At 43.3% G+C, this 12,056-nt stretch overlaps 1 protein-coding gene across 4 annotated transcripts in view; it reads left to right on the top strand.

Annotated features, from left to right (window-relative positions):
• ZFYVE9 (zinc finger FYVE-type containing 9) overlaps window positions 1-11,988 on the top strand; it is a 182,476-nt gene extending 170,488 nt beyond the window's left edge. For all 4 annotated transcript variants that reach the window (XM_027537254.1, XM_027537257.1, XM_027537256.1 and 1 more), the window contains 5 exons: window positions 392-472; window positions 3,039-3,201; window positions 6,083-6,188; window positions 9,825-10,001; window positions 11,509-11,988. In XM_027537254.1, the coding sequence (XP_027393055.1) occupies window positions 392-472; window positions 3,039-3,201; window positions 6,083-6,188; window positions 9,825-10,001; window positions 11,509-11,670 (689 nt within the window). In that variant the 3' untranslated portion in view covers window positions 11,671-11,988. The remainder of the gene's footprint in view (window positions 1-391; window positions 473-3,038; window positions 3,202-6,082; window positions 6,189-9,824; window positions 10,002-11,508) is intronic.
• The last annotated feature ends 68 nt before the right edge of the window (window positions 11,989-12,056 follow it).

The raw sequence follows: 12,056 nt of genomic DNA, 5'->3' as shown, positions 1-12,056 counted from the left end.
ACCTGTGGTCTTTGTTGCCAGCACTTTGGCATCACACTTCAAAAACTGCCATAGACAATATATAAGTGAATGAATATGGCCGTGTTCCAATTAAATTTTATTTACAAAAACAAGCTGCAGACCAAACCTTAGTCTTGACTAGTAAGATTTCCTTGCTTCTTGACTGAAGGAAGCTCAAAACAAAATGGAAGCATGTATCTTAAAACCTCATTCTCTAAGCTCTCATTAGCATCTGAGTTATTGGTTACTTGTATATGGTAGTGTATAGAGTAAGTGTTTTTTATTTTCTGTATGATGGTTTGAGTTCCCAACTACCAACTATTTCATTATTATTTTCAGTCCCTCCATCTCAAAGTCTTTCTTCACTAACATATTTCTATTGCTATTTTAGTGACTGGTGCCAGTTTCTTTGTGTTCAGTGGCGCTCTGAAATCCTCTTCAGGATATCTTGCCAAGTCCAGTATTGTGGAAGGTAAAGAATGGGTTATTTACTGCATGAACAAGTTCAGTCTTAATTATACAACTGAAAAACAGGGGACATTAAAGGAAAACTTGACACTTTTGCCATAGACTTCAGACTCCACAGAAGTTATTTATTCAATAGCATCTCACTGTACAGCTAATTAAGACTGTCATAAGGGTGCTTAACTCTCCAAAGAAAGGAGTAAGTGGTAGAGATGCCATGGGACACTGACATAAAGTTAAGAGATGGCTTTTCAGAGCTCTGGAATAAGGTATCCAAGGGGCCGTAGACTGAGTTCAGAAACATCACTGGGTGCAAATCTATAAATAAGTAGATGACGTTCACGTATAAGTGAACTTATAAGTTTATTTTATTGAAGTATAGTTGATTTATTATGTTATGTTAATTTCTACTGTACAGCAATGTAATACATATATATATATGAGAAAGCAATGGCCACCTACTCCAGTACTCTTGCCTGGAAAATCCCATGGACGGAGGAGCCTGGAAGGCTGCAGTCCATGGCGTTGCTGAGGGTCGGACACGACTGAGCGACTTCACTTTCACTTTTCACTTTCATGCATTAGAGAAGGAAATAGCAACCCACTCCAGTGTTCTTGCCTGGAGAATCCCAGGGATGGGGGAGTCTGGTGGGCTGCTGTCTATGGGGTCGCACAGAGTCGGACACCACTGAAGTGACTTAGCAGCAGCATACACACACACACACACACACACACACACACACACACACATTCTTTTTCATATTCTTTTCCATTATGGTTTATCACTGGGTATTTTCTTCCTCAACTATTCTCACTGTATTTTGATCTAGTTACTCTTGTTGTGTAACAAGTTAACCAGAATTTAATGGCTTAAAGCAACTATTTTATCACCCTCACTGATTGCCCTTCATAGGGCAATGCAGGAATGGCTTGATCTTGCTCAGTGATGTCTGGGGCCTCAGTTGGGATGACTTGAAGGTTGGTGGTTACTTGATGGCCAGGAGCTAGAATTATCTGAAAGTTTGTTGACTCACATGTCTGGGGCCGGTCTTGGGATGATTTAAAGACTAGGAAAGATGACTGGAGTCCTTAACAATGGACTGTTTAGCATGTGGCCTTGGGCTAGTTGGGCTTCTTATATGGTGGCTTAGAACTCCAACCACAAGTGTTCCAGCACAAGGCCAAAGCCGCATTGGTTTTATGCGGCTTGAAAATCACACAGTCGCATCCATCATCCTCTGGTGGTGGAAGTGGTCATAAGTCTGCTGGGGGGAGAGGAGTTAGACTCCATTTCTTTAGGGGGAAAAGGAAAGGCAGCATTGTAGAAAAGCATGTGAGACAGGAGATGTTATGATTATCTTTGGAAAGTGCAGTCTGCATACGGAATGACAGATTTTCATTTCCACTCCAGTGCCCTAAAAGCAGTTCTTCCTGAGGGTGGATTCCTTTGTGTTAATTGAAATACATAGATAAACTTAATGTGTGTTAACAGAGATTGACTTTGATCTCCTTTATTGCCAAACTCAAAACAGCAAGTGAAGAGCAAAGTATGCTAATATTTCGCAACTTAATTTCACAACTCAAAGCAGAAATATTCTATTAAGAAATTAAGAAGTTAGTCATTCTGCTTCCTCATCAAGAAATCTAGGCGTTAAATGACTGATTAATGCCTTTGTAATCAAATATTGACTACCTTTAAAATGTGTCTTTACAAGATGCTTAAAAAGTACCCCTTAAATGTCAGAATGATAAACTGAACTGAAAGAAATCCTTACAAATGCAAAGCAATGTATTTAGAAAGTTACATTTATGCCTTTGGTGGGAATTTCTCAGGTCTTACATTTTGCCACATGTGTCAGTAGAGCAGTTAGCTACCTATTTATGAAAATTTTACTGATGCTCTTTAGAAATTATTTCAGTTGACAAAATTATGTGTCAGAGAAGCAGGATAATTGCTCAGCATGTGATAGCTTACTCCCTCAATTTCAGTATTTTCCTTTAACTTAGGTGGTAGCCCCCAAATAGTTATCATCTGTTGGCTCATGGTAGCCCATGTAAAACATACATGGTAGATTTGCTTTATTGCCAGTCAATAAATGGAATTACTCCCCAGTTCACTCCTGTTGTTTATTCAGTGATTTATTTAACAAGCACTGGCATTCACTGTATGCAGTCATAGTAAGGTGAGTGATACGAACAAATGAATATGATTAGAGCATGATGCAACAGTGGAAACACAAACAAAATGCTCTGTGTGTCCAAAAGAGGGATGTGACCATGTGTAAGTTTTCCTTTTGAGCAGTCTCAGGACAAACTTAGTTGTGCCTGAAGTGAAATCAACAGGCAGGTGTTTTAAGCAGAATCCATCTTGGCATTTGCTTCTCGTAACACTTTCAGTAAGTAAGAGGTTGAGCTCAAAGGACAAAACCTCTTTGTATCTGTCAGCTTTAGAGAACAGAAGTTTCACGTTTAATCCTAGAGGGATTTGCTAGATGCCAGGTACAGAGTTTCATCTGCCCCTCTCCCTGGCTTTGCATTGTTTCCATCTGTGTTGTCTTGGTGCTGATTCTCAGATGGCGTTATGGTCCAGATCACTGCAGAGAACATGGATGCCCTGAGGCAGGCGCTGCGGGAGATGAAGGACTTCACCATCACCTGTGGCAAGGCAGAGGCCGAGGACCCGCAGGAGCAAATCCACATCCAGTGGGTGGATGATGACAAGGACGTCAACAAGGGGTGAATGCAGCAAACGTTCCCTCAGTGGTGTTTCGTTATGGGCTGGCCTCTGGGTTTTGTCTAGACTGGCCTTTTATTACTCTCCTGAAACCCCTGCCTAAGAGAAAGGACTGCTTTGTATTATAACATGGACTTTTAAATTTCTGGTTTCTTGGCTTAATTTCTGAAAGAGTTTCTATGCATATTTTTGAAGGGAAGGGGAAGAAGGCAGCTGATGAAACACAACAGTCCCTCTAAAGTTACTGAGATAATAGTAAAACCTAAGCCTTTTTGGTTTACAAAACACTTTTGCTAATATTGTTTCATTTGATATAACAACTACAGATGAGCAAATAAACACCAAAAGGATAAATGACTCCACAAAGCTTGGAAGTGGCTGGGCTAGGACTTAAAGCCACCTCCTTGGGCTTCAAATCCTATGTTCATCTCTAGAATATGGCACCTATGTTCTGAGGGTTCAAGCCAAAACCTTGGAGTCCTCTTTGACACTTTGCTTCACACCCTACACCTTAATCCAGCAGTAGAGCCTGTTAGCTTTCTTTTTAAACATGTCCAGAAGTGTACTACTGCTCCCTGCTTCTCCTGCCATCGTTTGGTCTGCATTATTGCAGTAGGCTTCAGATTTGTTTTCTTGTTTCTAGTCTTGGCCTCCTCCCTCCTCCTAGCCTAGTCAGTTTCCAGTACAGCAGCCAGAGCAATGTCACTTCTTGCTCAAAACTCACCACTGACTTTCAGGGTCATTCAGGGTAAAAGCCAAAGTCTGTTACAACTTACAAGCCTTACACAATCCCCTGCCCACTCTCTTATTTCTCAGAAACAGTATCGGTTTCTTGTGTGAATATATCAGCCTTCTTCTGCCCTCAGACCTTTGTACCTTCACTTTCTCAACAAAGGCTTCCCTGGCCAGCCTACTACATTGTAAGCCTCTCATGCACATTTCTTCCATCCTCCACCAAATACTTCATACCCCCCTTCCCGGCATTATATTTAAGGGTACCTATAACTCACTAACATATATTTTTACTTATTTATTATATTGGCCCTGGAATGTAAGATTCACGAGGGCAGGAATTTTTGCTTGTTTGGTCACTGCTGTGTCATCAGCACCTAAAACGCTGTATGGCACCTAATAGGGTCTTTAAAAACTGATTAATTGAATAAATATGTCAGACTTCATTGTATTAAGCCTTCTCCCATTCATCCTTCAGGCAATAATTCTATACGTGGGCTTCGGAAAAGACAAAAATGAATTTATGGTCCTTAGTGACAGGTGACTCAGTCTAGTTTTGAAGATAGTTATAATAAGGGCACCAAAGTATGCAAGATGCTCATAGAACACTCTATAGGAGACAGTAAAGATAAAAGAGAAATGAGGAACTCGGTAGAGGTGGTAGGGCAGGATTCAGGAATGACTTCCTAGAGGAATGGCTGCCTCTGGAGCTGAGTCTGGTAAGATGGTAGACATCTGCCGCCCAGCTGTGGCAGAGTGGGCCTGCCAGTATGAGGGAACGGCAGGAGCGAAGGCAGATAGAGGGCGCTTCCAGCATGGCATACCAGATTTTTTTAAATGAATGTTTTAAAACTTTTGTTGTTGAACAAAGAGAAGCAATATCTAAATCAATGAGTATGTTTGTCTGCTTTATAAATAACACTTTATCTTCCCATACGTCCTGGAAAATTTAATTTCAAAATCAATTTGTGTTTAATTCTCTTATAGTCGGTTGTTAGGTTGATGGTGTGAACTGATATGAGCAAGCATCTGTATTATCACAACAAATTCTATGGTTATTAGGACAAAAAATTGGTAATCTGACAATCTGATGCCATATGGTATTGGTAGCTAACAACAAGTAGGTTGTCCCTTCCTACAACAGTGGCAGTGTCTTCGAAAAAAGAACAAGAGCTCATCAGGGAAAACTCTCAAACCCAGGAGTTTATTGTATAGTGTGTAGACAGAATGTTTTCTAGCTTGTCCCACAATGTCAGGGTATCCTTTCTCAAGAGAGTTCTTATCAACTAAGGCTGCTCTAGTTTTTATACTGTCTGATGAGTTAGAAATTAAACTTAACAGTGTTTAAATAATTTTAATTCAGTCAAATGTAGCATGTCCCCGATAGTCAACTTTAGGCTAAATCTGATCTTTTATACATAGAGATTCAAAAACAAAAACAGGTTTAAAAGTTGTTAGGAAAAGTTCACAACAATTACTTTGACTCCTCCTCAGAATGAGTGTGTTCATCCACATATTTATACTTGCTATATTTTGGAGAACACGACCATAAAATGTGGCCTTTCGATTCAGGAACCTAGGAGTACTATGCAGCACTGAAGGCAACTTGTTTCAATAGATAATATAGATGCACGTTCATCAGTTCATACCAGCACTGTCATAATTAACATACTTGGTCAAATAATTCCTTTAGTCTGTAAACACTAAACTCCTACGTTGTGTCAGACCGTGAATGTTGCACATGGAAATGAGTATATCATGTACCTGCCCCTTTGGAAGTTTGTGAGGCAGATACACGAACATATGGAGAGTATGATGTGATGGGTGTGGTGGTGGAGCAGGGGCGAGCAGGGCTGGGTGCGGGTCTGTGCAGTCACTGGAGGAACATGAGAGGAAGAGAGCAGACTTGGAAACATTTTTGTTAAATAACCAGCTTCTGCCATCAGGACTCCTTTTTCGTACGTGTGTCCTCAGAATTATTTCAGTGCACAGGCCCCTCCCTGAGAGCTCTGTTCGTGTACATTTTGGGGCAGTGGCTTCTTCTTTGTGATGTTTTGCATAGGTCTTTTCAGCAAGGCACCCAGTGTATGATAAGAGAGAAGTAGTTCTTCTAAGAGCTGCTTCCATCTCTCTCCTTTGTTTCTGTTTTAGTGTCCTAAGTCCCATAGATGGGAAGTCCATGGAGTCTATAACAAGTGTGAAGATATTCCACGGATCAGAGTATAAAGCGAATGGAAAGGTCATCAGATGGACTGAGGTAAGGAAATGGGAACTTGGCATCCTTGATCCCCACTTGGAAGACAACTTTTTACTTGGCCCAGAGACATTCTGGACTGATTCTGGGGCATAAAGGGGGAAATCTCTGTTACCTTCTATGCTCCAGTTCCCTCTGGTCTGTCTAAGCTCACTGGGAGGAAGTGCACCCAGTGTGGCCTGCAGCAGTCTGACAGCTCCGCCCCATGAACTAGCTTTTAGAGATTTGTTCACACTGGACCTCAAGAAGGGTGCATACTGTCTTTGCTGGATTCTTCAGAAAGCTAGGCTGGTTATGTTGCACTCAGTTATAACTTAGATAACACTGTCTTTTAAAAATAGACTTATCTCACAAATAAGAAAACGAAAGTTCAGAAACTAACTTGTCCAGGATTACATGGCAAATAAGCACTGGCAAAGTCCGGATTCAAAGCCAGATGTGGCCGACTCCTGTTTTCTACTATATTGTTTCTTAGAGCTGTGTTAGAGGCTTACCCAGGGATGAGAGGAGCCAGGCAGGGACCTTGTATATGTGTATGTGCGTGTGTGCTAATTTGCTTCAGTTGTGTCTGATTCTTTGCAACCCTCTGGACTGTAGCCCACCAGGCCCCTCTGTTCGTGAGATTCTCTAGAATCTCACGTGAGATTCTCCAAGAATACTGGAGTGGATTGCCATGCCCTCCTCTAGGGTATCTTCCCAACTCAAGGATTGAACCTTTGTCTCCTCTGTCTCCTGCATGGGCAGACAGGTTCTTTACCACTAGCGCCACCTGGGAAGCGCATCAAACAAATCAGAAAGTTTATTTTTTGAGAATAAACAGGTAGGTCCTGGATCTCTTGATTTCTTTTGAAACTCATTTATCAGTTCAGTTCAGTTCAGTTCAGTCGCTCAGTCATGTCCGATTCTTTGCGACCCCATGAATCGCAGCACACCAGGCCTCCCTGTCCATCACCAACTCCTGGAGTTCACTCAGACTATCGTCCATCGAGTCGGTAATGCCATCCAGCCATCTCATCCTCTGTCGTCCCCTTCTCCTCCTGCCCCCAATCCCTCCCAGCATCAGAGTCTTTTCCAATGAGTCAACTCTTCATATGAGGTGGCCAAAGTACTGGAGTTTCAGCTTTAGCATCATTCTGTTCAAATCTCCTTGCAATCCAAGAGACTCTCAAGAGTCTTCTCCAACACCACAGTTCAAAAGCATCAATTCTTCGGCGCTGAGCTTTCTTCACAGTCCAACTCTTACATCCGTACATGACCACTGGAGAAACCATAGCCTTGACTAGATGGACCTTTGTTGGCAAAATGTCTCTGCTTTTCAATATGCTATCTAGGTTGGTCATAACTTTCCTTCCAAGGAGTAAGCGTCTTTTAATTTTATGGCTGCAATCACCATCTGCAGTGATTTTGGAGCCCCCCAAAATAAAATCATCCATTGTTTCCACTGTTTCCCCATCTATTTGCCATGAAGTGATGGGACCAGATGCCATGATCTTAGTTTTCTGAATGTTGAGCTTTAAGCCAACTTTTTCACTCTCCTCTTTCACTTTCATCAAGACACTCTTTAGTCCTTCTTACCTTTCTGCAATAAGGGTGGTGTCCTCTACATATCTGAGGTTATTGATATTTCTCCTGGCAATCGTGATTCCAGCTTGTGCTTCCTCCAGCCCACCGTTTCTCATGATGTACTCTACATAGAAGTTAAATAAGCAGGGTGACGATATACAGCCTTGACGTACTCCTTTTCCTATTTGGAACCAGTCTGTTGTTCCATGTCCAGTTCTAACTGTTGCTTCCTGACCTGCATATAGGTTTCTCAAGAGGCAGGTCAGGTGGTCTGGTATCCCCATCTCTTTCAGAATTTTCCACAGTTTATTGTGATCCACACAGTCAAAGGCTTTTGCATAGTCAATAAAACAGAAATAGATGTTTTTCTGGAACTCTCTTGCTTTTTCCATGATCCAGCGGATGTTGGCAATTTGGTCTCTGGTTCCTCTGCCTTTTCTAAAACCAGCTTGAACATCTGGAAGTTCACGGTTCACATATTGCTGAAGCCTGGCTTGGAGAATTTTGAGCATTACTTTACTAGCGTTAAATGTCTTAATTTTTTTTTAACTTAAGAAGTTCTGTGACTTCTGCCTTTTCCATTTTACATACAAGGTAAACGAGCCAAGGGAGGATAAGTGCCTAGTAACCAGGGATCAGGGAGCCTGGTGGGCTGCCGTCTGTGGGGTCGCAGAGTCGGACACGACTGAAGCGACTTAGCAGCAGCAGCAGCAACCCAAGTTTTCTAGCTGGTTCCTGGCAACACAGAGGCTAGAAGTTCTTCAGCTGTTGTTCCAAGTGACATCTTTCATACCAGACTTGGTAATTTTATATGCAGCTGAGTGGTTTTATCTGCTTGCTTTGTAATAACCATCTATTTGACATATCTTGAGTAGTCGAGGTCTGAACATGTGAATGTCTTTATTGCTTACAGAGTAGTTTGACCTCTGTTCCCTCTTTTTTGCTCCCCACTAATGCCCTGAGATAGGGAGATGAGAAATGAGAAATTACGTAATGAGAAAACAGTCTGAGAGAGGCCAGGTGACTTTGTGACTTGTCTAATGCTGGTTGCTGGCAGAGCAGGGACCAGAGGTCTCCTGACTCCCACTTAAGAGTTCCATCTGTCACTTCACACTGCCATTTTCACTAATGCATCGGGCACCAGGCTTCAGAGCTACCCCTTTGCAGATTCTTAATATAAGCTGCTGCTTATATTAAGTCATAAGCCAAGTATTGGTATAGAGAAGCACTGTAGATTTACATGTCTATATCTTTTATGTTTTGCTTTTTTAAAAATTTTAAATGTATTTTTTATTTGAAGGATAATTGCTTTACAGAATTGTGTTGGTTTCTGCCAAACATCAACATGAATCAGCCTATGTTTTGCTTTTATATCATTTACACGATAACCAGAGAAGGTAGGTGCTTCCCATTTTACAGAGGCAAATCGGCATTAAGAAGCCAGAGGACTTGCTCATGACCCTCCTCTGTGTGATAGGACTCAGGTCTCAGTTCCAGATCTGCTGTGCTTCCGCCTGCACCAGCACGGTGTTCAGTTCACAGACAGTGACACAGCTCTGACCTCAGCAGTCGCAGAGCCATGTGGTAGGAAGAGCTCTGTGATGAGAAGCAAAAGACGCAGATTCTCACCTGTGCCCTGAGCAAGTGCCTGCCCTCCTATGAGTGAGCAGTAATATGCAGGTGTTGGGTAATGTGATCTATAAGGACTGTTCTCTTAGATTCTAAGATCATTTCCTTTAGAAAGTTGTCCACATATTAGGGAGTCCTTTTAGAAGTACACAGTGTAAAATGTAAGCCTCTCCCGGTTCTGAACAGAATGTACCATTACGACTGCGGCCGTGGCTTTTAGGGAGATCAGTAAGTGGTAGCTACCACCCTGTGGATGCAGAGACTGTGAGAGGCAGAGGCTGTTTCTTCGATGTGAGATGTCAGTGCCCTGCTTTTCTTGGTGTCCATGTGTCTGGTCTTCCCGCACGTCTCAGGGAGTCAGGGTACGCATACCCATGAGCTGGTGCACTCATTTCTTCCCACAGACCCTGGACACAAGCTTAAAAGTCTCTTTGGTTTGGGGAACAGGTGTTTTTCCTAGAAAATGATGACCAGCACAATTGCCTGAGTGATCCTGCAGATCACAGCCGACTAACGGAGCATGTTGCCAAGGCCTTTTGTCTTGCTCTGTGTCCCCACCTGAAGCTTCTGAAGGAAGATGGAATGACAAAACTGGGACTTCGTGTGACACTTGACTCAGATCAGGTAAGAATCTCAGCCTTTGAAGCAGGTCTTGGGCAGTGTCTGTTTTCTGACACATGAGTTTTCTTCCTGCAACCCAGAGTACAAGTCTCTGCACCTTGGGCCTGACCGGATGTAGTCTTTGGCCTTCCCTCTGTTGGTAATACAGCTGGATGTGCTGCTTGGTCTGTCTCTGAACCATGTGAACTCTGGCTTCCTCGCCTGAATGTCTTGCAGGGACCTTTCTTTCTGGTGTGGGGTAAGAAGTGTGAGGACCTGCTGCCCCTGTGTGAATGACGTAGGGGCCACCCTGCCTCCTTTAGAGAGCAGGTCCCAGGCTGTCCCGTCTCCTGTTGTTTTCTTGGCCCAACTACAGCAGGCTTCCGCTGGTCTCTGCAGTTCCACTTCTTGTGTTTTTTACTGCCGACATTGCCATGCTAGTTCTGGATGTGACTTGAACCATTTCCCCAGTAGTTTTCCTGTCAATGCGGCTCTCCTGTGGCCGGACTTCCCTCCCTGTCTTACTTATTAACCTTTTTGTGCGCTCTCTGTAGTCACAGTCCAGTCTAAGTGCAGCCTGCCCTCACTTCCTTGTCCCAGTGCCTCTTTCATATGGCCAAGCACTCTCATCTCTCTACATTTCTTTTGGATTTTATTTTTTATTGTTTTGGGGAGGCATGTGGGATCTTAGTTCCCTGGCCAGGGATCGACCTGGGGTTCTCTGCATTTGCAGTGCAGATCTGTAGCCACTGGACAGCCAGGGAAGTCGTTCTTTTGGATTTTAGATCCCTGTGACATGCGCCAGTGCTCCTGCTTTGATGCAGTTGTGTTATTATCAGGGAAAATGTGAAAGGTCGTATGTTTAGCTCCATTTCTTGACTAGTCATCAATCAACAGATAGTTATTTTCTACTTACGGTCTTGCCCAATGCTTTACTAAGCATGTCAGGGTAATACAAATGAGTATTACAGTCCTTTCCCAAATGGTACTGATAATCTTGACTGGAGAGAGAATTACTTCACATAAAATAAGACCAGCACTTTTTTTCTACTAAATATCTGGGGCCCTTGAGGGCAGGAGCCCTGTTTACATTCATGCTTGAATTCTTGTGTTTGTAGGTGTTTAAAAAATGGTATATGGAGAAATGGACGGAAGGACAGGTGTTCAGTTCCTGCTGTGTTAGGGAGTTTACCCAGTATATTTCTCATTTTAACTTCCACACCCAAAGGAAGTACTGTTGCTGACATTCCACACCTCTCTGTGCCCCAGCCTCCCTTCCTGGGAAACTGAGACCACAGCAGGTTAATGGTCTTGCCCAACATCTCACAGCTACCAGGTGCTAGGGGCAGGATGAACATATGATAGGACGACACGTGACAGTTCTAAGGAAGAGAAGTTTGTGTTTACTGCCAGCGTCTAGCCCCTGGCCAGAAAGGACATCTCCTTTCCTGCTCAGCCTCCTTGGCCCTCAGCCTTCTGGAGAGATCTTCTCTGTCCAGTAACCTGTCATCCCCTTCTTTCCACGGTGTAGGTTGGCTATCAAGCAGGGAGCAATGGCCAGCCCCTTCCCTCGCAGTACATGAACGATCTGGACAGCGCTCTGGTGCCGGTGATCCATGGAGGGGCCTGCCAGCTCAGTGAGGGCCCCATCGTCATGGAACTCATCTTTTATATTCTGGAAAACATCGCGTAGACAGAGAGGACTTCATTGTTTTCTGTTCAGACCTGTTGCAACAGCAGTCATACCCAAATCATTTGCACTTTAGAACTGGAAAATTAAGCTTTTGTTAACACTATTAATGGGGGGTGGGGTGGGAGTTGGGGTTTGGGGGACAGGGGTGGGAAGGGGTGGTGGAGGGACAGATGTTCCATAATTCTAAGTCTTCTATGCATTGTCCACCAAGAAGATCTGGGCAGCTTCTGTTACTGCACAACAGTTATGCTATCCTTGCAGCTAATCCCCTTCTGTTACTGTTTAGACAAGAATTCTGCTCCTCTGTTTTAAGACTTACTTTTGGTCTTGTGCTCAGAAATGCTCAAATGGGTACAGCCATCACCAAGGGTGGGTGGGAGGGCAGA

The sequence above is a fragment of the Bos indicus x Bos taurus genome, chromosome 3 (assembly GCF_003369695.1).
Source record: "Bos indicus x Bos taurus breed Angus x Brahman F1 hybrid chromosome 3, Bos_hybrid_MaternalHap_v2.0, whole genome shotgun sequence".
In the NCBI taxonomy this organism is placed as follows: Eukaryota; Metazoa; Chordata; class Mammalia; order Artiodactyla; family Bovidae; genus Bos; species Bos indicus x Bos taurus.
The sequence above is the reverse complement of the archived record's forward strand: the minus strand, read 5'-3'. Positions and strand labels throughout refer to the sequence as shown.